At 39.7% G+C, this 27,349-nt stretch overlaps 1 protein-coding gene across 5 annotated transcripts in view; it reads right to left on the reverse strand.

Annotated features, from left to right (window-relative positions):
• Positions 1–27,349, reverse strand: part of ccdc85cb (coiled-coil domain containing 85C, b) — a 62,524-nt gene that overhangs the window by 7,500 nt on the left and 27,675 nt on the right. The window contains exons 2-4 of one of the 5 annotated variants that reach the window (XM_055015759.1): positions 12,536–12,615; positions 11,374–11,415; positions 4,808–4,909 (exon numbers count right to left, since the gene is read on the reverse strand). In XM_055015759.1, coding sequence (XP_054871734.1) covers positions 4,808–4,909; positions 11,374–11,415; positions 12,536–12,615 — 224 coding nt within the window. Of the gene's footprint in view, positions 1–4,807; positions 4,913–11,373; positions 11,416–12,535; positions 12,616–27,349 lie in introns of all 5 variants that reach the window. The other 4 variants (XM_055015758.1, XM_055015761.1, XM_055015760.1 and 1 more) reach the window with 4 other exon arrangements.

A 27,349-nucleotide genomic window follows, 5' to 3' on the forward strand; every position in this document is an offset into this window, starting at 1 on the left:
TTACTGGAGATGCTGCTCTCTGCTGATAAATGCATTAAAATCTTAAGTTTTTGATTACCAGCAGATATGAGTTTAGTTGATAAATTTTTAGATTTTTTTACAACGCAGATGTTAATAGGGTCAATCTATAACTGAGGGACTTTTGAAGTTCATGGGATATATCTTGCATACATTTTTATTAAAAGTAATAAAAAAACTGATGTTTTTAGGTTCACTATAATCATGTCTTCACAAATTCGATAATTATTTATTATGGAAACAATCACTTATTAAAGAAAAATGACTGGATATCACTAAAATGTCAACTGAATTACCATCCAAATTTAATAACAACTTTCTAATTAGCTAAACAATAATAAAATGAGCTGATTCAAAAATAGTTTTGATTGTGTTCTTTTTATTAAGTTGAGATCATCATGATAGATTTTTCTTTTTTGACAATATATCAAATTTCATATGGAAAATAACAAATTGTATCTGTGTCCAAGAAATCACTTCCTACTAAGTTCCCCATTACAAAAACACCTCTCCAGGAAGTGTGTTAATTCCAGATCACATGACCTGCTCCACATGATGTCATTTCCTCCTGAAGAAAAGACTGGCCAGACTCCAAGGCTTTCTGACTTATTTAATATAAAGTAGTGTGTGAGTCAAGTGTGGATTTATGGCATGTCAACAGGTTTACTACAATAGCTTTATAAATAACTTTCAATTTCAATTTTACATAGTTGTATATATAATATTTAGAAGAATCTTTCTGTAAAAATGCCATGTGGTGTTTGGCTATAGACCTGAAAACAGCAAAAATGTTGACTATGATACCTGTCAACTATGTTACAAAAAGTCCCACAATTATATATTGCTCCAATATATGTTCATAAATTTTGTGTCTAATGTGTTACTATCAATAAAGTGTTGTATTTTGTATGATAAAACTGACATCTGCATTGCATGTTGGGCACTGATAATCTCTCAACATTAGTGTGGGTCATTAAAAAAACAACTTTAATCTACATCTGTCTGCAACAGCTGCATCTTCTCTTGTGACCTGAAAACTAAGTTTAGAAGAAACTGTTCTGCAGAACTTTTACAGAATGTGAGATAAAAGGTGCAACATCATAGGGAGGTTTATTAAGAACCAGGCGTGGAGGAACGTGTTGGGTAGCTATTTATGACATCCACTCATTATTAAATGCATCGCCAAGGCTAAATCTACATTAGGGGGAAATTATACAGAACAATCCTGCTGAACTCCCCACTGAGCTCAGCTCAGTGTGTTTCTTCTTGTTTAAGGTCACACCAACAAATGGAGCTGCTTCATTTTCCATACAGCTCCTCTGCGCTGGACTTTGAAACCAACTACAAGAGAGATTATGTAAATCACTGTCACCCTGGTTTTTTTTCATGTTCTCCTCTCCGGGTTGCAGCTATTACTTGAAACGCGTAAACATTTCCTGCTCGCACTGCGGCCAGGTTTTCCAGTTTATTCGGTGAAGAAAAGGATTTGGACAGCGCAAAGACACAGCCGGCTCTGGGCAGTGTTTACCGCTCGTATGGATGTACATTTGGGGAAGGCTCGCCTGCATAAACAGTCCTGATTTAGTCTTTGCACGAGGAGGACGGAGGGAGTGGAGGGAAAGCAAACGCTGTCAGAATCAATGGTTTGGAGTTTGGGTTTACGAAATAAGAGCAGACTGTTGAGCGTTTGTGAGAATCACGCAGGCTGGCTGCTCTCTTTCTCTCTGTGTATCTTTTCTCTTCTCGGCTCGTTTTCTATCCGACAATCTCACGACGCTCACTGACCTGAAACTGTGTCTGCCTGAGACAAAGGGCTCAATAAAAAGGATGAGCCCACAGACTGGGAGGGGAGTGGAGAACCGCGGAAGTCCTGCTGTTGTCGTCCCCAAGTCCCCACGTCTCTCATCTCCTCTTTCACTCGTTTGCTCTCCCACACGGATGAACTTGAGCCAAATTAGAACCCGGCCAACTGATCGCCACGCAGCTCGACAGCCTCCGCCGGGTTGTCACGACAACAAAGCCAACGTTAGACAAAGACATAAAACTCAAGACACAATGGGTTCGCCTGCGCAACAGGCAGCTGAATTTCCTCTATCACCATTAGGGTCTCAGATAATTCACCCGTTGTTGTACAGATCCAATGACATACAGTAGATCCAGGCTACTTACTTCCAAGAGTTTCAGGACTTTATGCTAAGCTAACTGGATATTTACCACATGTAATCCTCTCATCCTTTCCTTTCTCATATTAGCATTTTGCCATTTTTTAAACAAAATGTGAAACTATTCCTTTAAACTGGCCAGGAAAAACCTTGCAGATGTGGATATGTCTGTTGTTGTTTTTTTAATGTGTGCAAGTATTTCAGAATCAATCGTATTTATCCGAATCAGAGTCGGTTTTACTGTCAAGTAAGTTTTCACATACAAGGAATTTGATTTCAGTGCATGACAGTAACACTAACACGTAGATTAAATAGTGTTGCATGTCAGCAGACAGCAAACGTAGCAAGACAAATAAGAAGCAAGTGTAATCAAGGGATTAAAAGTCATAAATGCATAGAAGTGAGCAGGAATGTGCAAATGAATCGCCTCAGAATGAGGAAGGTTAAACGTAGTGAAGAGCAAGAGAGAAATATCCAGCTACAGCTCTTGATTTGGGTTATTTAGCTGAACATTAGTGCTACGTTGTACAGTTTGATCATATGCAGTTGTGAAATCCAATTTCAAAATCCTTTTTCATTTCACCTGTTAACCCTCGTGTCGTCCTGCGGGTCAAAACTGACTTGTTTCAAAGTTTGAAAATGTGGGGAAAAAAAATATTTTCACACTGAAACTTCTGGTGTCCACATTTTCAACATTTTTGGGAAATCTTTGAACATTTTTTGGTGGAAAAAAAGAAATGTTCAAAATGTTTCTTAAGAACACTCACAAAAAAATCATTTTTATGTGAATGTTCTTAAATAAAATATCAGAAGTTTTACTGATATATATGGAATCACTTTAGATATTTTTAGGATTTTTTTGGAAGAATTTTATTCATTTTTTGAAAATATTTACAAGAATTTTCTTGCCAAATTTGGGGAATTTTTTATTTTTTTTAAATAAAACTTTCAAGGGAAACTTTTAAGGAATTATTGGAGTTTTCTACCTGAAGGTTTGCAAATTTTCAGAAATTTGGTGAATTTTTTTGCAGAATTTTGGGATTTTTTTTCAGACGAGGAAACAGTATTTTTTGGTGCTCATAAATGAGGACAACAGGAGGGTTAATATAATATGAAGGAGTGACTGAAAATTATCTATAAAAAGCAGGACAAAAATTGTACCAGACTGGAGACTGTCATCAGTAAACTGTAGTGTCTAGATGGACATGCTCAGACATAATGTTTAACACTTATTTCATTTGTTAACAAGAAAAAAAGCTTAATTTTCATTGGCAAGGATCTTTAAAAATCAACAAAATCAACTGCTTGCAATACATTTTCCACAAAGTTAGTGACAAGCCCACTGCAAATTCAATTTGCAGACGGAAACATGACCTTGCTGCACATTTGCAGCAACATTACCAGAGTTTATGAACACAATTATTGGCCAGGAATCTAGAATTTGCATAACAGAGACTCTAAACGTAACAACTAGTTAGTATAATGCAACCGATTCCGTGCAAAACTCTACTTCAGTACTCCATTCCTGCTGCAAGGTTAAGATCCGATTTAAAACCACATATACGTAGCAGATGCCTTAAGTGCAATTTCTCCCTGGTTGCAGATGGATTATATCCTCCACATGCCAACATATATTCATTTTTTTCCGTCTCCTAATGGATCTTTACAATGACAATGTCAGAAAAACACCATATGTCACGTCTAAGGAGCCTAAATTCACACCTCAAGGCCAACAACGCAACATTGCTGCACGTGAAGACACATGGTGGAATTAAACGGCAAAAGATCATAAAGACAATCTGCGGTTTATCCTTCCCCCTTCAGGGAGAGACCTCTTGTGATGTCAAAGATCACGGGCTTTACTGAACGGCTTGAATCTCCAGAAGAAGGCTGGCTTTGAAGGAAAGATGCGTGCCGGATCGGAATGCCTCACATTGAGCCTGTGATTAAAACACAATATTGATTTTTTTTTTTTTTTTTTTTTTTTACAGAGGGAAGATTTAGTCCTCTGGGTTAGTGGCGTAGCCCCGACTCTGACCTTCCTTAAGCAGTCAAAAAACAATTACCGAGCCCCTCCTCCCCTGACACGGGCAGGGTCAGGGGTGGAGGTGGATTGTACAGGATTATTACTTTCATTGTCGACTCCAACAGGCTCCAGAGAGGAAACTGAAGGGCCGATAAGGAAGGAAAAGGAGGGAACAACTTGTAAATTTCTATCCTTCTTCCTTTCTTTTTCCAGTCCATCTCATCCCCCTTATGCCCTATTTCCTTTCGCTCTTTCTGCGAGTTCCTTTCCTGTCATGTGTAACAGAACAGAGCCTGTGGAGGTGTAATTTGAGAGTTAGAAGTGGAGAAGTGAATCAGAGCTGAGTCGACTTGATTTCGCGGCACACTACAATTAGGCCTGTGTGTGTCTGTGTGCAATTAAACCCCGTCTCTATATGTATAAGCAGCGTCACAGCGCTGATTTGTGTCTAAAAGGTGAGGTGTGAGTGGGCACGAGTCTGTGTGAGTCTCTGCATGCGGTTAAACTTCCTCATGCATGTGTGCGAGTGTGTGTGCATGTGTGTGTGCATGTGTGTGTGCATGTGTGTGTGCATGTGTGTGTCAGTCTCCTGGGTACTGACCATGTGCATGGCTTCCTGGCGCTGTGGCAGTGAGGACAGCTGGGACTCTGAGTGGTACAGAGTCATTCCCTTCCTCAGGGCACGAAGGTCACCTGGGTTACACTGCTGGGCACAAACGGGCACAACACAAACAAACACCAAAAAAAAGACAAAAAACAGAAAAAAATCCAAAATGAAACAACAGAAAAGGAAGAAACAAAACAGATATAAGACTTTAATGCCATGTTAATGTCTAAAGAATACCCAAAGACTGACAGTCATGTCATGACTTTGATTTTGAACTCATTTTAGTTTAAAATTAATTTTCACAATTTCAAAAACAATGAACTTGCCCTGTAAGTATTAATATTTTAGCATATTATAAAATATAAACCTGATTATGTATCACTACTGGGTCATACCATCTCAAATCATCAATTTTTAAAAGCAGTTTCTGCTCAACCATCTCTAATTAGTCTGAAATGTTTGTTTCATAAAATATGTATATTTATAAAGATATCTGTGAAGTCTTAGCCTGATATATTAAATACTATTCGAGATGTTTCTTTTTGTTTTAAACTGTTCATCGACCTATTTTCAGCAGATTTTTCTGTGCATTTAACTTGAGGCTGTGATTCATTAAGTGTTAAAGATAAAAGCATGACATTTTCACAGTTACTTCTCATTATTCCATAAATTATTGGAGAAGTAGATCAAATAAATCTCTGATTGTGGCTGAGTTGAAATAAGAAATAAATCCACGAATGTACAATCTTTGAGTTCACATTAATAAAAAATTGATAATGCACAAGTCAAAGATTGTTTTTTTTTTCAATAATATGTAGTTGCATATCAGTTATAATACTTTAGAATATGACATGCTTTTCCAAATATAATAAGAAAAACAATGAAAAGAACTTTCATGACTGACTGAGCAGATATGACAAGTTGCACCACAAAAACAAACATATTAGTAGATTACCTGTTCCAAGTAAAACAAATGGTTCTCAAATATAACTGAGGACATAATGGTTTTATTATGGATATCATTTTCAGACAGTGAAAACTTCAAGCTTTTATCTTTAATACTCCCAGACATATTGTCATTCAAACATAGCCTCAGATTTCAATGTGCAAGTAAATATCCTGAAAGTCAGACGACAGGAAATTAAAAAAAATAAAAATAGCTTGAAAAGTATTTGATATATCAGTCTAATATTTCACAAATATCATTTAAATATCCATAGTTCATAATAAAATATTTCCAAGCAAATCAGACACGGTCCAACTAAATGGCCCTAGATGATTTGAGATGGAAAAATCCAATTACAATGCCCTACTTTGCACTTAGCAAATACTGGGTTTTTGAGGCAGACGCAGGAACCACATATTGATATTTGATAAAACAGATGCACACAAACTTTTTCAAGACGCATCCCTTACATATAGCATTAAAAACAAAGGTATGTTTGAGTGCAATATTTTACCATGTAAAAATAATCTTGTCACGGCTCTCTGGTAGTGTTAGATTCATTAGTATGGATATATTTGCTATAATAAGCTCATTTTGTGCAATAGTGGCTGAGCTAATTTATTGTTTGAGTTCAATAAAAGTGCATTTTTAAAGATGAAAACGGCAAAAAATACTGAAATGTAAATTATCTAAAATAACTGCAAATGAAAAGAAATTAAACAGAAGTGTGTTAAAATTGAACTCAGAGAGAGAAAAAAAGCTGCCAGTGTGTGGTTTTTGCAGCAGGCTGTGCTTCTTCTACTGCTGATTTATCTGTAATAAGCCCATAGCCGCCTGCTGACGTCTCATTCCGGCTCCACTTTGTGCTCTGCAGGCCTCGGTGAGGGTTCATTAAGGTTCCGTCCTCCTCCTTCACCACCACCTGCCCTCCCATCGTCACTCTGACGCCACCACAGCTACAGACGCTGCATCACGTTGTGCCCTCATCGAAGGCCGTTCCGCAGCGACGGCAGCGCTCCTAAGATTTGTCCTCATTAGCGGCCAAAGACCACTGAGTCCTGGGGGCAGCGACCAGCCCGACTCCTCTCTGCAGGCCGGAACACGGCGACACCACTGTTCCTTATGACATTTTCTCACATCACGCACTCGTGTTCCCTTCTGTGTGCGGCTCGGCATGTAAACACACGTGACGCCTGGGAGCGCTGGGCTATAAATAACCCAATGAGCTGTGGGGGTGTGTGTGTGTGTGTGTGTGTGTGTGTGTGTGTCTGTGAATTGGACAGTTTGCTGTGTTGTTTGCCTGCGTTATCCCTCTGTGTCGCACACTCAGGTGCACACTGCGTACACAAAGCCACAATCTGCATTCCCCTTGTCTGCTCTGTCCTTTGATATCCTCCCCCGTCCTCGTCTCTCCTCCAGCTTAGCATCCCGCCAGTGTTCCTCTAACCTTTCCAATCCTTCCCCCAGCACTTCTTGATCTATCCTTTGGGTTTCATGCCCCCGATTCTCCACCTTAGCGAACGTCTCTGTCGTTTCTCCGGGCTTCGTGTTTAGAGAAATGTCAGATGAGGAGCAGCAGTATAAACATACAAGCTAATCCTGAGTCTGGCTTTTCAAACAAACCAACACGCATCCTCTCCAACTTTACTTCCACCCTGAGCTGACCTTGAACCGTCGAGACCAACAAAGCTATTTGTTTGCCAGACAGCCGAGGACAGTTGGCCCTCGGCTGTCTTCTTGGCCGAAACTCAGGGTTTCCTCCGTCGATCCATCCATCACAATGTTCTTGGTGCTGACAGGAAGAAGCTGTGGACGTCGCGCATGGTTTCCTGTTTGAGTTATGAGGGGCAGGAGAGCTGCCATTTTGACAAACAGGTTAGAAAGGACAGCAGCACGCTCCTCGAGAGCAGTAATTTAATGGAATACAGAGCAGAGATTGTTTAATCTGAGTAACCTGCAGTTGACTGAAATAAGAGTGTGATTGTACATTTTTACACATTGTAACCCTCTGAACTCCAAAACTGGCCAATGGGTTTGAAAGATATGCTATCATTAAAAAAAATAAAGAAAAACCTCCAAAATTAAATGATTTCTACGAGTCAGAAACTATAAAAACAGACATAATTGTTAGAATTTTTAAAACTTTCTAATGGTCCTTAAACTCATCACCTGTGACTCACAGTTCTACTGGGAAAATGAAGCAAGTCTAAGCTGAAAAATCGGAATATTTCATCAAATTACTTAATTGTACATTAAAATATTTGTCAAAAACAAACTGTTTGCACCAGTTTCAGTGAAAAACTAAAAATTTCACACAAAAAGAGATGCCATGATTGACAAAAATTTGACAATTTTTGACTAAACTGCCGGTTGTGTTTACACAGAGCAGAATGAAATATCTGGATTGATAACAAAAATTCAGCATGGCTCATAAGGTTTACAGAGGAGCAAGTTAGCAGCCATTTGCTAGAAGATACATTCTGCACAGTGAAACAGCTCTCGAGTAGTATGAAAAATGCAGAGGTTTGTAGAGGTTATACAAATTTAAGTAGCAAAATATGCATAGTAGATAGTTACCTTTTTAAAAATAATATTCCTAAGTGCTGTGGGTTCTTAGAAAAATGTTGCAGATGTTGAGTTGAGTTGTAATTTTTCACAAAAAGAATAATCAAAGAGAATAAACTTTGTTTTTGTCTTTTTTATTGTTTATAACATTTTACATTGTAATGATGCACATAAGACATATCTGAGTTCTCTCTCCCTCTAGCCATGCTAGTGCTGTTTCCATAGAGGTGCAGGATTTTATATTGCAGTGAAAAATGAGGCCACAGTGAGTAAAAATGCGACAGGAACAATGAACGAACAAGAGCTGCTTCGAGTTCAGAGGGCTAAAATGAATTAGCTCACCACTACACTTTATGTCTTCTGCATTGATTATAAACTAGCGGGGTGAAGATGTGGACCTGGGACATGCAGTTTTAGTGAAAACATGATTCTCATTTCAGTGGTAAAAATAAAAGTAGCTGGTAAGAAGAGAGATTCCTTCTTTCATCTACCCATGAGGGACATTCAAAGTGGTAAATTCTCTCTTACACGGACCAACGTTCCAATCCATCTTCTTTTAGCTAATCTGATTTCTTAGTCCATAAATCAGTCATATTGTAACTTTGTCGATGAATACGCCTCAGTTCATTACCCCTCTGTCATCACTGGAGTCCACTGGACCCTCCTGCAGTCCCTTCTGATGAAAATGAGCCCAATTAGGCTGCAGTTAATGGATGGAGTGTCGGCTGAATCCGTCTTAAAAATCATTACATTTTCAGAGTCGTGCTGAGGACTTGCTTGTTAATGATAAAGTGGCAGTGAGGGGAAAGTGTGAGCATCTCACGCTTCGTGCAGAGACAGTTGGGAGAACACGCGTGTGCCTGAGCATGTATGACTGTTACTGTGTGCGCACACACCTGGTTTTCTTTTTGTGTTTACACCTGTGCTGTGCAGGCACTCGTTAACGTCCACCATGGGAGCCGGTTGTTAACTCCCTCTCTCCCTCAATCAGTGCAGTAAAAATCCTTCCAGCCAATCTGGTTTGGAGGTTAAACATTCCTGCAATAAGAGGCTATTGTTTCCTTTAGCTCTGCAGCTCTGCCAGTTTCATAACACAGGAAGTTAGGCAACGCGTCCACTGAGGCAACTAATTCCACCTGCTAGTACTCAGACACGTCGTCCAATAGGGTGTGGCGTAAGAGGCAAATTAAATCAGAAATGGCACATGTGCTCAGTTTTTTCCTTCCATTTTTTCCCCCTTTCCAGGAAGTTGATTAGTGACACAACCATCAAGATAATATTTCCGAGCTTCACGCAGACATTGCTTCAGTTGTCAGTCATGCATAATGGATTCCTGGATCTACCTGTGTTTCCCCCCAGTATCTTCAATTATTCAGCTCACCAGACGTCTCAACAAGCCAGGTCAAGCGTGTGTCATTTATGCACCAAAGCACAATGTAGCATCCATTCACTTAAGCTACCAAACACTGTGAAGTGCAGCTCCAAGGACAGATAAAGGCTTTCCTGCCAAGAAAAAGGCCATATACAAGCAGGGCCACCTGTGTTCATTCAGTAGCGTTGCATGCCAGCAGCACATAAAGGAGCCTGGACACACATTCAACACCTCCACAAGGTAATGCAATCTAGTTCCTTTGTTCTTACAAAACTGGGACTGTTTCATAAGGGTGATTCACTTCTACAGTAATGTTTAAGACTGCACTTTATTGTATTGGGAAGACGGGAAATCGATGGCGCTCTCTGCCGTCTGTTGGTTAATATGAAGCCACAGTCAGAGAAACATTAGTTTTTGAGTTAAAAAATCTTAAAGGTGAGGTCATGCTGATTTTGGCATCGATGTTGCTTTAACTTGAGAAATAATGTAGCCGGAGTCCTGAAATCTTGCAGGCTCATTAATACGTACATATGGTCTTCAATGGTACAACCCTAATTTAACAGAATAATACAAACCAGATACATGGCAGTCGCAAAATGTCTGTATTTTTGTCTATTATGATATTCTACCGACCATTAAACCTGGATTTATGTCAACTTCATCTACCAGCACATTTAAAACTTACTAATCCACGTGTTTATTCAGTACAAACTCAGAGTGTAAATGCAAGAAGTTGTGGTTTTACTGGGGAGATGATAGACGCTTGCTTTTTTAAACATTTCAATTTGGAACAAGCTCTGTTTTCAGCCACTCTTTGCAGTAAATGTAATGCAAAATGTTGGCTTTTTTCCATGTTTCTTGCAGATTGACAACATGCTTGTGGTGGTGGGTGCATGCAGAGACTCGTGCAGTTTACAGAGTGTAATATAGTCTGTTTTCTGAAGTACCACAAACACCTCACATGCAGACAACTGGTTGACACTAAAAATTACCAATCTGGTCACATTACGAAGCCCTGTAGATGACTGTTTGTTAGACTGCTTCCTGGTAAATCCATCTGTATTTCTGCTTGGTAGCAATGCATTTTATATAAACCAACAATGATTGGTTTGCTAGAGCTGAATAGAAACGCAGCAACTAACTTATGGTGGCAAAACCGAAGAAGCAAAAGAAACTTGCTTGAAGAGGAAATGTTCCACTACTAGTCGTAGTTACTCTCACTGCCAAAAGTTCTGCACTGCAGGTTTAGACTTTGTACATCACTTTATGTTAATTAGTAAGCTGGTAGGCGGATTTTACTGCCTTCAGTTAGACCCAGGCTAGCAGTTTCCACTTGTTTCCAGTCACTATGCTAAGCTATGCTAACTGGTTATAGCTTCGTATTAACTGCAGATGTGAGAGTCACATCAATCTTCCCATTTCCAAAATGACAAACTATTCCTTTAAACATTACCACAGATTTCACCAACACACACTACAGTACTCAAACTGAGTTGCATTACGTTGTACGGCTGTTGCTTTGATCGCATCCACACTCCGTAAGAGAAAAAGCAACAAACCCCAAAGCTGTGAAAAGTCCCACCACATGAACAGAGAAAAGAGTGAAAAATGCAAAAAGAGGCTCAATCACCTGGCCAGAAGAAGAGCCAACAGACAGGGACATTTCAGAAAAGTTACCTTTCTCGTCTGTATTTGTGATAAGCTATACCGGCTATAAGCCTATAGGGAGAGAAAAACATAATGGTGGAAGGGTTCATTATTTTATTTAGTCTGTGTGGAGCTATTATTAACAAGTGCAATGTTCCAGGGCTCCACAGAAAAAGATCAGATATAGTGAGGAGACATTAGAATCATGTTCCACTTTTCACAACTGGTTCATGTTCAGCAGTAATGAATTATTAAAAAACAGAAGTACTTATCTGTACCTCGAATATAAAAAGAAAGAAGACACATTATCACTTCGAGATTAAGAAGCTGGTTCGTATTATGCATCCTGACAAAGTGTAGCACCTAACTGTAGCACTGAAGAGCTAATTATGAGTATCATTTAGGTTTCGTATCAGTGATTCCAGCCCACACTCTGCCTACACGTGAATCTGCTGGGAGATAATTGGGCAGAGAAGAAAAAAAAAAGAATAAAGGCTTCAAATGAAAAAAAAGGCCACTTAAACTGTGAAATCTAACTTTGGTTGGCTGTCTGCAGCCTGACTTGCATTCAAATGAGCTTCCTGGTATCATTAAAACCTAAATAGAGCAGATTATAGATAAAACACAGTTTTTACTGATGATTATTGACTGACCTCCTTCATATGATCAGTTAATATGTGTCGGTAAGTCTACTGCTTGTGTTGGAACACCTCTGCAGACTGACATATGACCTCCTGGTGAACCAGACAAGAATTCCACCCCCTCCTCCTTCCTCACACTCTCTCAGCCCTCCATCCTCCAAATTTAGGAGAAGTCAGAGCAAGGTCAACTTTGGGAGAAATCCTTTACTCTGTCACTGTCACTTAATGCCTCTTTCCCCTCCTTTTTCCTCTTCTCATCTCTCCTCTGCTCCCACTCTTCGCCTCGGGGGCTAACATCACTGCTCACGACTGAAGCTAACTGACTCTCTATGAATTAAACATGGATAAACATATTCTCCAACTAACAGGCAGCATGCGAGGGGGAGGCATCAGCCGAAAACTTTATGTCACCGCGGCTGCTGATCACACGTTTTGCGGCTGAGTTGAAAAGTTGCACAAGAGCAGTTCAGCGAGGGTATGAGTTCAGATGGTGGCGATGTGGGCTAAATCACACGTCTGTCAGTGGCGGAAAGCATCTGTGTTCGCCTCACCTGCGAGAGGAGCTTATTGTTGTCGTCTTCCAGTATCCTCACTTTCGTCTCCAGCTGCCTGATGTAGTTGGAGGAGGAATCTGGAGGAGAGACGGAGGAGAAAAGAGGGAGAAGTGATTAGCATTTCAAAGACCTCAAGCAGAAAACAGGCAGGCAGGGCCACTGAGGCAGAAGGACCACATAGAGCTCAGAAGGTTGCTGTGCACTTTGAGAGGCTCATCAACTCCAAGTGAAAGAGCTTTCTACAAATGAAAACTTTCACATCATAGCTAGGTTGAAAGCTCAAATAAAAGCAATAACAAATGCAGTCCTACTAAACAGTGAACTTATACTTTGAAGCTTATACAAATATATGTTTTTCACAACCCAAAACTCCAAAACAAACCAACAGATTCAGCTGGTTTTGTGTCAAAATTAGGACTGCAAGTAACAATTAATTTCACTGTCAAATAATCTATGAATAATTTTCTTGATCTATTAGTTGTTTGTCTTGAAAATTTCAGAAAACGGTGGAAAATGTCAGTGTTTCCCAAAGACAAAGAAAATGTCCTCAAAAGTCTTGTTTTGTCCAATACCCAAAGATATTGAGTCAAATAGGAGGAAAGAAACTAGAAAATAATCACATTTAAGAAGCTTTAATTCCAGAATTTAGAGATTTTTACTTAAAGAATTACTCAAACTGGTCAATTATCAAAAACACTTGGCAATTAATTGAGTCGTTCACAAGTATAGCTTGCTATGTATGGGCTGGGGCAGCAACTAAACTTGTTTACTTATCAATTTATTTTACAGGGCCCCATATTATGCAAATTTACAGGTTCCTAATTTTATCTTTGGGGTCTATTAGAATATGTTTACAAGCTTTAATGTTAAAAAAAAAAATTCCCCTCATACACTGCATTGTTGCAGTACCTCTTCCTGCTTTCTGTCTGAAACTCCTTCTGAAAAACCCAGTCTGCTCTGATTGTTCAACTGACGCAACAAAAGCGAGCTAGCATTGGTTTTATATCATATCCATGAATATAGGCAGAGAGATGTAACTCTAGCAGAAGTGGCTGTAGTTACAAAACAATGACAGACCGCTCATTTATTATTTGATGGCCTGACCAGACGAGATGCTAGACAGATGTTACATGATGATGTAGACAAGTAATGGAAGAACTTCAAATGAGGTATTTCAGGTAGGTAAGGAGCAGAAGAACACTCCAAAAATCATAATATGGTCTCCTTAATCAATTATTTTAGTTGAAAAAATGTCAAAAAAAGTACTACTATTTCTTCCTACAGCCTTGAGTTATACTGTCAAATTGCATCATCAAAGAAAGAGAAAAGCTACCAACCACAAATGTTTTGCCCTCTTCCTTCCAACTCATCCATCCAACTTATCAACTTATCATTTAAGCCCTAAAAATGATCCTTTTTGTAAAACTGAACTACTTCTAGTACTATTCTGTAAATCTATTTGCCCTGAGTTGTGTAACCTCGGTCCTCGGTCCTCGTTTCTCCTGTGCAGCTTCATTCTGCACAAAACAGACATAATTGTCACATTTGAGATTTGTCACAGAACCGTCTTTTCTTCTCCATACTAACAGTGTAACAGAGGCCTAATCACTCCACAGAGATGCACACGATTGTCGCTGATCCCCATAAAACAGCATTCTGCACATACATGAATCAACTTCGCCGAGTTCAAACCCGGGACAGGAGCTGAGCGAGGAGAGTGGAGGTTGGTTCAGTAGGTGGCACAGAGCCTGTTATCTAAAAAGGCATGTTTAATTTACAGCGAGATCAAAGCCGAGTTACGCACAGGAACCGCACTCTGGCAACTCGTCGGGAGAGGAACGCTGCACACACAGGTTTATTTTATTTTGTTTTCTAAGCGGAGCTACAGAGCGAGAGGAGACGGTGATGGGGAGACGCAACAAAGCCGGTCGGGAGGTGATGATGAAAATGATTTGTTGAGGAAGATGCGCGTGAGAAGTGACTGCTACAGGGCAACTCACACATACATAGACACACATCAAATCAAACACTGTTGCATCAGAGAGGTAACTCTGACTTTAACTTGGTTCTACTAATGTAGCATTTAGTGCATATAAAGTAGTGGATGTACATTTTGCACCAGGGGTCACTAATGTGCAGAAATCAGATACGAAAACACAAAAATGATGGTCTGGATTCCATAGATTTACCGTTACATGCACACATCAGAACCGCACCCTTTTTCACACATGGATGAACAAAAGTATGTTTATGTACACTTAAGCCTCTTGCTGTCTTCATTTATGGGCACCAAAAAAAATTGTTCCCTTTTCTGAAAAAAATCCAAAATTTCAGCAAAAAAAAAAAAATCCCCAAATTTCTGAGTATTTGCAAAACCTTCAGGAAGAAAATTCCAATAATTCCTTAAAAGTTTCCCTTAAAAGTTTGATTTTTAAAAAATCCCCCAAATTTGGCAAGAAAATTCTTGTAAATATTTTTTAAAAATGAGTAAAAATCTTCCAAAAAAATCCTTAAAATATCTAAAGTGATTACATATATATCAGTAAAACTTCTAATATTTTCTTTAAAAATATTCACAAAAAAATCAACCAAAATCCAGCGAAATCCAGCGAAACAATATGTTCAACAGGTGCAGAAGTGTTTTCTGTTTCTCTCCTGCTTTTATCTGATTTATCTCCATAACTTAGCTTCTAAAATGCAAAAGAAACTAAAATACAGTTGTCATTAATGGGAAATTAGAGATAGGGACCAAAATCACTTTTCTACTAGACTGTAAATATGTTTATTTCTTCTGTCAAGTTGAACATTTTAACACTGGAGTCTACTGGGATTGACTTGCTGGTGGAATAAGCCTCAAATGGCCATTCGAGGTACTGCAGTTTTTGGCACTTCCATGCTGGCTTCATCTTTTAGTCTTAGAGGTTGTCTACTAGATGGCACAAAGTCTTAGAACTGGTAAAATGAAGTATATGTATTTCTAATTTCATACTACACTTAAAAAAGAGAATTAAGCTAACAAGCAATATTAATGCCACTGGTTTAAGTCAGACATATTTATATAACTTAATTCCTCATATAGAAGCATTCTTTTAACCTAATTTTAAAGAAGGTCAGCTAGCAGATTCCAGTTTTCTCAACTTAAACATCTGCCTCACCCAAGCCTAAAATGTAAACCATGACTTTGTTGAGAAAACAAAGAAAGACTTCATGATGTCAAAACAATAATGCTAAAGGAGTACTAAACCTAATTTTCACACTTTTGCAAATGTAAATCTCAAATTTGTAGAATCCACTACAGTAAACTGCCTCCAACAATATGTGAGATTTCTTCAAAACACTACTTTACTTCTTTAACTACTAAAATATACTTTCTACAGTGAATCTATAATAACTTCACATGCATCAAGTGGATCTTCTCCCAGACCCTGAGAGTAAACAGTGAATGAAGCAGCTCCACCAGGCCTGTTCATCTGCAGCTTCTTGACTTTTTAGGAGGAACGCTGCGGACAGTTCTGGTTAGCCAACGGCTGGACAGCAACAAGAGGAGGCTACAGCGACCAGAGCTGCTAATCCTCTCTTCCTGCCTTGTGACCCTCTAATCTGTATTCATCTGCTGGTCTGACCTGCAGCCAGATCTCAAGCCGATTAGGATGTAGGTTCCTCAGCCTTCAGTTATCACCAGCACACTCAAACAACAAAGGAAGAGGACTCCAAAAAAAGGGGGGAGGACAGAGAAAGAATGCTGCTTTTTTGTGTGACATGTGCCATCGTTGATCCAGTAAATGTATTTTCATCTCCTTAAAACCAGTTAAGATATGCAATAAAAGCTAAATATTGATGCAAGTCTGTTTTTGACTGGAGACACTCAGTGTAAAGTGAGGAATCCCACATCCATGAGCAGTCTGTTCCCATACCAAAGCTCTCTCTCCCACTCTCCACATACAGTATAAAGCCTTTGATGTGTTCTATGGGGCTAAATCTCTGAGCGCATCACTCCGGCATCACACATGACATGATTAAGCGGTCCTTCTTAAACATGTGCAGATCGGCTGTGGGAAAATTCGCAGGAACACACGAGCAGAGCTGCAGGGATCTGCTCGGAGAACCCGGCCTTCACCCTCTCTTTAACACCCGGCTCCGGAGAGTCATCCTGGTGGGAGAAGGGGTCAGGCAATTAAACTGTTCCCCTGCCACTCCTTCATCCTTTTATCCCCTCCACCCCTCAAGCTTTACATCCTCTCCTCCTCGCCACTGCTGCTGCTACTCCACCAAGCCGGAGGACAAAAAAAAAGATCATACAGGGATCACCGAGCTAAAATAATTACCTCGCAAAAAAGTCAGCTCTTATACACAACAAGCACCGAGGGAGAGGTTGTTATTACTTATGCATAACCTGAATGCAAACTTGAGAGCTGATAAAGTGAACTGCTGTGAAGAAGTGGGAAAGTAAAATGTGTCCAGCTAAGCAGTAAACAATACAGAGACATGAAGCAGGAGGGGGGAAAACCTCGCCTTTACAAGGAAGCTATTTATACCTCTGTGCAAGTGTTGTTTGCCCAGTGGATTGAGCTGATGGATCTGTAGGAGAGTGTGTGAATATTTGTGTGCGCAGGACAAAAGGTGACGCAGACAGTGGTGCGAGTCCAACCCCCCTCTCAGAGCGTCACTTTGAATCACGTCAGTAGCACTGTGACCCACTTCCAGCAGCCACTCCCTCCTTAATGCTGCCCTTCAGTTCCTCCGTTTTATTACGTCCCTCTACTCTAACCACTCGGTCCGTTGTGGGCTCTTTTGTGCGCTTTAAAACAAGATTTAGGGCCTGCTGGTCAACTTAGCTGCATATTGATTAGGGAACAAAAAGACAAAGGAGAAAGTTGGTCTGAATGAAGCTCCAATAACTCGGTGTGATCCTTCACGAGGTCCTGACCTCCACCGGCTCGCCTTTGTGTCCTGCTGGGCTCCAAGCATCCTGTCCCCATCTGTCCATAACAGCTCGTCTAGCTTCCTCTGCACCATCTCACAGTTTCTCTGACTGTTTTATTTTTTCTGGATAGTTTTAGTACCATTTGGAAAAGAGCTTTCTGCACCAAAACACACAAATGAAACCAAGTGTAGAACAGAAACTGCATGAGAGGGTTTATGTGTTACAGCATGAACTCAGTTTGAGCCATGGAATGCATCAGAGTCGACATCAAAAGATTGCATAAAAACATAATGAATCCTGCATTGTTCAAATTCCTGTTTGCAGGTGTGCAGTCTTCTTTCTCACCAACTGTTGACTTGTGCCATCAAGTGAAATCAGGAACCAAATCTGAATCATGTACATACACGAAAATAATACAAAAATAAGGGGATGGTCAAAAAAAACAAAAAAAAACAAGGATCAACCTCCAAGGTTGAAAAATGAAGCCAATGCAGAAGAGCAGTTCCATGAATGGCCAGTAGAGGGAGGCTCCAAAAGTGAGTCATTGCTATAGACCTCCATGTTAAAATGTCCAACTTTGCAGCAGAAATAAATGTGTTTACAGCCTTTTACAAAAACTAATTTTGGTCACTATAGTGAATATATCCATGTGGAAGGTGAATTTCTTCTTTTAACTTGCACGTTTAATTATATTAGGGCATAAAGTTATGCAAAAATGAACAATGTGGCCACTCTGGGATGACATGTGGTCCTCCTGAGCTCCACTCTCTGCTCATATTTGGATCAGAATCTGTAAATTACACAGATTTCAACCCATTTTAATTACTTACAAACATATACATCAGATCATATAGATTCTAAAGCACTCACCATCACCATATTTGTGACAAAAGTTCGCTCAGGGTGTTGTGAAGCCACTGCCAGATTGTGCTGTGCTATGAAGTGGCAAAGCAGGACTTCAGCATTTATCACATTTGTTGGAACATTGAATTTGGGACTCACAGTCATCATGACCAACTCATTCCATGGTGCAATTTCAATTTAAAATGTCCATTTGCATCATACACACTGACAACAGACTGTGCATTGCGCATAACATGCACATTTTCCTAGTACACAGATTGCTTTTTGTTAATATCAGTGCATTTGCTGCCACTTATGGATCCGATAGATTTTCTATGAATTTATGGATTTTTCCACTGGCTGACACAAGGAGATTAACATGATTGGAGTCGCCACGCTAAGCTTCGAAACTTCTGTTCAGAAAACCTACGGGTGACATCATGGAGGGTTTGTCCATGTACACACACACACACACACACACACACACACACACACACATAGTATATATATACACATACACATACATACATACTTACATACATACATACATACCTACATACATACATACATATATATATATATATATATGTATATATGTATATATGTATATATGTATATATATATATATATATATATATATATATATATATATATATATGTATATATGTATATATACATATATACAATATAGTTAATACTCAAAATATTTCTCCATAGCATGACTAGTTGTCCACCGGTTGCCTTGAACTTTTGTCGCTACTTCACTGCATACTGATTTATAAAGTCTGCACTGGATTAATTCATAATGTTTAATGTAGAATTGATGGATTACACAACTCAAGCAAGTCTGTTCATAAATTTCTATGCACATTACTGAATGGCTTCCTGAAATGGTAGAATAAATGCATTTAAAGCATTGAATCTGTAGTAAACGGGCTACAGTATGAAATAAAGAACTTATTTTTGAGAGAATAGGTGCACTAGCATTCTTTCCCTTAAATCTGTAGTTTTCCTTTCCAGCTGTCTTTCTCCCTGTCACGCCCTCCTTGCATATGCTTCAAATCCCAGTATGGGACAGTGGGTGGGACTGGGTTTATTGGAGGTCAAGGCAGGCCACTCTTTAAGGAGCAAACTGGGGCGCCCAGATGGAGAGCCTGGAGTCAGACATGCTTCCAAAGAGGTGCTGCAAGAATTAGCTCCACTGGTGTTAAAATTAGACCACACATGCATACATTTGCACTGGGCATTCAGCCGATACTGAGAGGAACGTTACAAAACCAGCCTCCACGCTGCTGATTTCCAAAGTCTTTGCTACATCAAAGCCGCTTTGGTAAAATAGTCCGGTTAAAAAGGAGCAGGCTTTGGAATCCCCTCATGTTTTCAAGTCAGATCCCAAGGCTGTTTAGAAGCCTGCAGTGCATTGAAATCACTGCGCTTTTATTATTCCTGGCTCGGCTCTGGCTTTCATCTCCCATTCACAGCTGTATCTCAGTGTTTTAGCGCAGAGACATGGATATTCTCTCAGCGGTGCGTGTGTGTGTGTGTGTGTGTGTGTGTGTGTGTGTGTGTGAATGAATCCTTATGAGCAGCATTTGTAAGACGGGGAGTGCATGTGGGCTGCACGGGTGTCTAAGCTGACAGTGTGAGTTTGCGTGGGAGGGGAGGGTTTGTGCGAGAAAAGGGGATTTTTTTTTGCAAACCCATCTGTGATCGCACTGTATGTGTGTATGTGTGCTCAGGGTGGGACGAGGTTGGGTCAATTACCTCAAGATGTTGAAGAAAGAGCAGAAACAGTCTGTACTGTTTCCCTCTCCTTTCTCTGCACACACACCCAAGACAAACTACAGCGAATTCCATGAAATCAGATCTCACTGTGTTACAGAAAGTCCAATTATCATCAGAAAACATCTCGATGGATCGGCAACTTCCAAAAAAACTCAATGCGGAACAGACTCGATTCATGCTGGGGAGTGGAGGCTGAATGAGGCCCACCTTAAAAAAAAACTAAACTGAAAAAAGGAGGGAAAGAAGAAAGACTCAGAGGGAAAAAAGAAACAAAGAGTCAGAACTTGGTGCCAGTGAGCAGAGTAATAATCAAAAGAAAGTAGGAGCTCGACTGGACTGTTAGTAATTACTCTCGTTGTTTAATCATGCTTCATTTATATTCAGAAAACCATCCATCACAGTTTCCCATTATCCTAGGTTATACAGTGAAGTTGCTTGATTTTTGTTCTGCAGAATAACACTCCAGAAGGGGGCTAATCATGACCTCCATTGCTGATTTATGTGATGATTATTTTCTTGATTAGTTGTTCGACAATTACATTTCAAAGTATGGCGACAAATTTCAATCAGTGTTGCCCAAAGTCTAAAATAACGCCTTCAAATGTTTAGTTTTGTCAAAATTATTCAGTTTACTGTCATCGAGGAGGACAGGAACCAGAAAATATTCTAATTTAAGTAGCTAATCAGATTGTTTTGACTTTTTCTCTGAAGAAATCATTTAAATTGACTATTTAACCCACTATCAAACATAGTAGTTAATAACTAATCGATTAATCGATTAGTCTTTGTAGCTCTAATCCAGAACCCAAAGACAATCAATTAACAATGATACAAAAGCAGAGAAAAGCTGCAAGTTTTAACATGTGAGAATGTGGAACTACTAAAAATTTAGCATTTTTGATTCATAAATGACTGCATGAAACAACTGAAAGGACAGTTTTCTATCAACTGAACCCTCTTTGGTTACAGTATATTTGATAAGATTTCTATTCTGTAGCACTGCATGTGTAGTTTGCAATAATAATGGTGGCATTTTTACTACTTGAATGTTCTTGCAGTGCCTGAAACAACAGAGCTTTGCTTCAATTCCACCATGTGAAGCAGTAACTGTAAGCAGAAGTTTTGTTTTTAAATCAGCTGTGGTTAACTAACAAGCATGAACATTGTGAGCTGGTGTCGAGCTGAATCATTTTAAAATGACCAACATAGATAGAAAGTAGCATTCAGATCCTTGACTTCAGTAAAAGTACTACAACAACAATGGGAAAGTACAAAAGTACATAGCAGCAAACTGTAGTAAAGTATTAAAGCTACCTGATATATTATTGTATTTCTACCATCGTGTGTGTGTCAGCACCTTGTTACTGTTGGAGCGGCTGCAGGTTTGAACAACTTTATATCCAGATTTATTTACAGAATCATCAGATAAAACTGAGGACTCTAAACATAAAGAATAAAGGCACACCAATCTATGTTAATTTTTATCTAATCTTTGTTTTTCACTGAGACATGACATCATTTGAACATTTATTCTTATTGTCTTTGCTGCTCCTCCAGTGCCAGAGCATTATATAACATTGGTTTTCTCTTTTTAACTACTCTAGTGCAATAACAAGTTATCTTTATAACTGTTACGTACAATTCTGCACAGTGTGTCTCCTACGATATGAGTATAATTACTAATCATGCCATATCTGTACATATAAAGACAGAATGTAATCTGTTGTCTTCATTTTTATCTAAATACATTTTAATTTTTTGTCTTCTAGCTGCTGTAACATCTGAATTTCCCTGAGGAGGGGTCAATGAAGTTTAACTTATCTTGACTTTATGGAAACTAAACCATGTAAGAAGTCACACTGCTTCTTGTAAAAAGTCAGAAATGTTGGAAACCACTGGTTAAATCTTTAATAATATGCTCTATTTTAAAAGCTTGTTATATTATCTGATGCGTAAAATCTTCATCTAACCTGTCAGATTAATAGAAAATACAACATTTCTCTCTGAAATGTAGTGGAGTTTAAGTATAAAGCAGAAGAAATTGGAAATAGTACCTCAAATTTGTACTTATGTGCAGGACATGTTTGCATGGTTGTCGAGTTATGGGTTAGTTATTGATTAACTGACTGGTTAATGAATTGTTTCAGGTAAAAACATTCCTTGTAATCTTCGAACGTCACTCAATATTAAAGTGAGGATGCTTTCAAAAAAGAATAGTTCCACATAAAACCGTGAATTCGATGGGTATCCGGTGCAGCATCTGTATGTGCATGCGTGGATGTTTGCACTGGGCCAGTTAGTGGCTGCTTTCTGCGCCTGGCTGTGCAGCTGATCGGTCATGGCCAGGCCAGAGCCGACCAGAGGAACAGAGAGGAACAAGTTAAGTGGGCACCCATGCTGCATTAATGAGGGGGATGGCAGAACCTGGCAACCCAAGCACGTAAAACCACAGGCCCCTGGAACGGCTTCAAAGGACTCGACTGGCTCATCAGCTGGCGGGAAGCTAACCCCATCTGACAAGACATGGCACCCAGTCTGAGAGCGAGAGCACCTCCTCACGCCCCCACACACTCCCATGTGTGTGTCTGTGTGTGTGAAGCCAGACACATCTTTTTTTCTTTGCATGAGAATGTGACAATGTGCGTGTCGTTGCGTGTGATAACAGCTCGGTGCTACTTTATGCTTGACGAGAGACAAGTGTGAAAGTTAAAGTGTCAAACGGATCCGTGTGCATCAACAGCTCTTAAACACTGACCAGGTGAAATCAGCTTTTTAATCATTTGCTGCACGTCAACAGCGCGGACAGAAAACAGCAGATCATTGGTGGCTTTAACTCTGCAAAAACTACTCGAGGAGATTATTGCCTTGAGGAGTTTTTGGCTGCATAAATATTTCATGCACTTTGTTGTATCACATGAATATCACAGTGTTGTAAAGCAGTGTTTGGTCATGCAGCAGAGAGGAGGCAGCTGATTGGCTGTCAGGGCTCCGTGGACCTCGACCACATGCGGATCCTGAATGTTCTGTGATCTCTGTTAAAGGGTAATACTTCAGCTGTGATCAGGTTTTTCTGGCTGCTCTTTAAAACCTACTTATTAACTCACAGCTTGACAGTTTTTCAGGACATGGGTGGGACAATGAGTCTTCAGTTTAGAAGTTGCATTCAAGATTTTCAGAGTTTGGAATCTGCACAGAAAAACAGTATGTTTTGGTCTCACCTCAAGGTGTCATTATAACTACATGGACAATAAATTTGCTATTTAAAAGGTGAAATATTGATATCAAGTTATCAAGTGACATTTTATCATAGGAACAACATCTAGTCCAGTGTGTTATCATGACTTCTTTTGGATCCGCTAATCAGGAATTTAAAATTTTATCGAATTCTAGTTCCGACTAACATCGAACTCCCACAATAGATTAACTTATTACATTTGACCAAGAGAAAAATCATTTGGAAATTGTTAAATTAAATATCTTTGGGTTCTGTATTATTGGAAAATCTTTCAAATTTGAATATTTTAGCAGATTTGAGATTTCTGTTAATATCACTGAAGTTGTTGATTGCATATGAAACTTTGATTTTTTACAGACGTTTTGTAGGATTATTGGGGAAAATAAATGGCAGATTACTCAAGACTGAACCTCAGCCAGAGTGTTGCAGTTCTAGCTCATAAGACTGCCAGAGTATGTCTGCACAATTAGTCAAAAATTTATCTGAACCGGGATTTTGGCATCACACAATTAAATGAATATGACTGTCTGTGATACAGACGTATAAAATGCATATTCTGTTGATGCATATTCATCCTAAACTAATAGTCAACTACAACAGAGCAATTGAAATTTCTTGGCTTCCCAGCTGTGCATGCATCCCTGCAAAAAATGCTTGTATGTTGCAGCTGCAGTCCAGAGGAGACAAGTCTTGTATAACAGAGAGCTGATGAGCAAAATCAGGCAAAAATGTGTGGAAATGAAGGTGAAAAGCTCAGAATCTCATCTGTTGTTGGCAAGTATTTTGGATTTAAGGCAATGCATGATATTAAGCAAGAACAAAACACCTGGCAAAGACTGTATGAAACTTGTGTTTCACTGCAAAGAAACACAACTAACGTGTTCAACCATCTGAAAAAACACTATGAAGTGCAGCACAACAAACACATTAAGGCCAAAATGAAGAATGTCCTTCAACTGTATCCATAACTGTAATACTATGTAAAGCATCACCATGTTGCACGACATCAAAGTGAAAGCAGCTCTGCTTATTTAATTTGGCGTAAAAAGTGCACCTTTGGAACAGTTTTATTCATATTTTGCTACGTCAGTGAGGACCAGTCTAATTTTAATGCAGGAATGTAGCACAACATGGAAGTGAAAGCAAATGAGAAAGCAAAGCAGAAATATTGTGGCCATAAAAAGAATGAACGCTCATGAAAAAAGATCACGATCTCTATATTCATCAAGATATTTGTGATTCGTGCGTCCCCAACTCCAGAGCATTGATGTTTTTGCAACCTGGAACTCTCCTACTGGAACTAAATTCAGCCCCCGCCTCCTCCATCAGAATGCAGGTGAGGTTCCTACATTCCTCAAAAGCTCCTCTGGGAAAATTCCCACAGTAGAAATGCCCAGTAAATGATGGTCCAGAATCCCAACCAGGCCGAAACAGATCACAGGTACGCAGCCACACAGAAACAGTGCAGTTACATCTTTAGTTATACTGGAAATGGAATCAGAAACGTCCTCCTCTTTGTCCAAACACATCACAAAATAGACGCTGACTTGTTTCCTGCTTCATCCATTCCTTCTCATATTCCAACAAAAATCAATCCATCTCGCTGGTTAAAACAAAGGGAAGCCGACAGGGAATCACTACCAACCTGATCTGATTACCCACAATAACCACAGCATGTTATGTAGGTAATCATGCCCATTGTAGCCAATCAAGGTTGCTTAGAGGTCACATGGGACTCTTTGACATATCAGGGGTTGTTAACCTTTTAAACTCTCTCATGTCTTCCTATTGATCCATCTGTCAACATCTTTAAAAAGAGAGAGAAACGCAGCTTATTAATAGGATTTTCCAGCAGACAGTGCTGCGATCACACGTCCTGTTGGACAAAAGTGACGCGTCCTCTTCACTGTCTCCTCGGCTCGCCGTCACCACCCTCGCAGGGTCGGCGGACGCCTTCAGAAAACACGTCTGCATACGTGTGAAGTCTGCGTGCGTCGGTGATTGCGTGTGTTCATGTGTGGACGTGATTCACAAGTGATGGCAGACAAAGTCAAAAATGAAAACCATGGAAAATTCACCGCAGCAGTTTGTTTGTGGGGCTAGTAGCGACCCATGGCCTTAATCTTTTGATTAGGCTAGAAGAATGGCAATCAGGCAGCCAGTTTGGGTTTAATCCCATGAAATCAAAGCTGTGGGCTTATATTTGGTCCACACCCTTAATTACTGTCCGTGCATGTGTGCGTGGTGGCTATTCACAGCAAGACAAAACAGAAGGGATTAGTGACATTTGGATGGATTAGCTATGGGCCATTGTTTGTCTACAGAATGTTGTACTGTGACTCTCAAATCTGCTCATGTTTACGGTATATGTGGCGTTATTCAGCAGATTACTTTTCTGATCCATCTTTTACCTCTGGGTTCAATTGGTGAATGAGGTGAGGGACCAACTATGTCTTAAATAGGCTTACTGAATGCAATTTAGTATGAGCTCTGTTAGGTTTCCAGTCAGTATTTTCCTCTTCATGCTATCTCCACACTCATGGCCGTTGACACTGAAGGTCCTAAGTCTCGACTGATTCAGGGATCAGACGCTACATTCCTGTCGATCACTTGACCGTTTTCTGCTTGCATAGAACGGTGCAGCTACTGTGTCTTATTTATTTTACAAAGCTTGCAAGAACACAGCAGCAGCAACAGCAGCACACAATTTTCTTTAGTCTAAACACATTTCATACAGCTACTTAGATGGGATGATTTGTTGTGGGGATTATAAGTCCTTTGCTTGCAGGAATCAGGACTATTTACTTGAGTTTACTCCTGCTCTGCTCAGAAACAGTACTTTAAAAAAATGTAGAAATAGCAGTTTAACATTTCGATAGCGCAGACATGTTGTTGCCCACAAACGTCTGGATGTCATCAACCTCGCTGTGCCCATGAAAGGCTTTGCAGAAGAGGCTTAAGGGATGGCTGGCTTTACCTCGCTCAACCCACAACCCACCGCAGTGTGTAAACAAACACCAGAGGGCATTGTGGGTAGGGAACGTCCTCCCGGAGCCCACGGTCCTCTTTAACCTCATTCCTCTCCCTGTTACCACGGTTTCACCACCACAGACCCCATGGCAACCTCATTTGCATAAATCTGCATTCCTTTAAAAGCCTTCGTCTGACCGACTGCTGAGCTGGCAAAGGTTGTGCTTATGTAAGCAGAGTGTAACAGCGAGCAGTTAGATGGTAAATACAGAGGACGTTCCTTCCATGAGCGCAGCCCTGAAACCCCTTTATTATCGGCCTCTGAAAATCCCATCTCCCATGCGGGTTCTGATGCAATCTGCAAAACCGAGGCTTATTCGTCCAATCCTGTGAAAACAACCTTTTCTTTCCAGTGACATCAGATGGTGGTTTCATTACTGTTTACATCCAATAATAAGCACCATGATTTCATTCTAATGCAAATTGAAGAGAAAGGGAGGAAGGGCAGGCAAGGTTCAGCTTGAGGTTCTGCTGCTTAATTCACATGATTGCAAAATGCATCTTCTAGAACTGCAGAGTTTTGCTTGATTGAACTTATAAACAGAGAACTACCTGCAACAGCATGTAGGAAATCTCAACATGACTCTGCAAAAGAAAAACAAAGAGAACAGCTCCCTAATTTAGTATTTTCTGCTGAGCTACTGGAAAGATTTCTAACTGCAAGAGAACAAATCTCTCCAATGAAACAACTTGGAGGCACCAAAACTCATCCAGTCAAAAGTGTCATCTAGAACTGCAACAAAAAATCAATTAGTTGTCAAGTATTAAACAATTCTGCAACCATTTTGATGATCCATTAATCAGTTTGAGTAATTTTTAAAGACAAAATAAGTAAAACATTTGAAGATTTCCTGCTTTCTTTTCTCCTTTGTGACAGTAAGCTGAATATCTTTGGCTAATGGAGTCATTCAGGGGCATCACTTTGGGCTTTAGGAAGCACTGATCAACATTTGTCACCATTTTCTGACATTCTATACACCAAACAACTGATCAG

The sequence above is a fragment of the Amphiprion ocellaris genome, chromosome 12, assembly GCF_022539595.1.
Source record: "Amphiprion ocellaris isolate individual 3 ecotype Okinawa chromosome 12, ASM2253959v1, whole genome shotgun sequence".
NCBI classification, from domain to species: Eukaryota; Metazoa; Chordata; class Actinopteri; family Pomacentridae; genus Amphiprion; species Amphiprion ocellaris.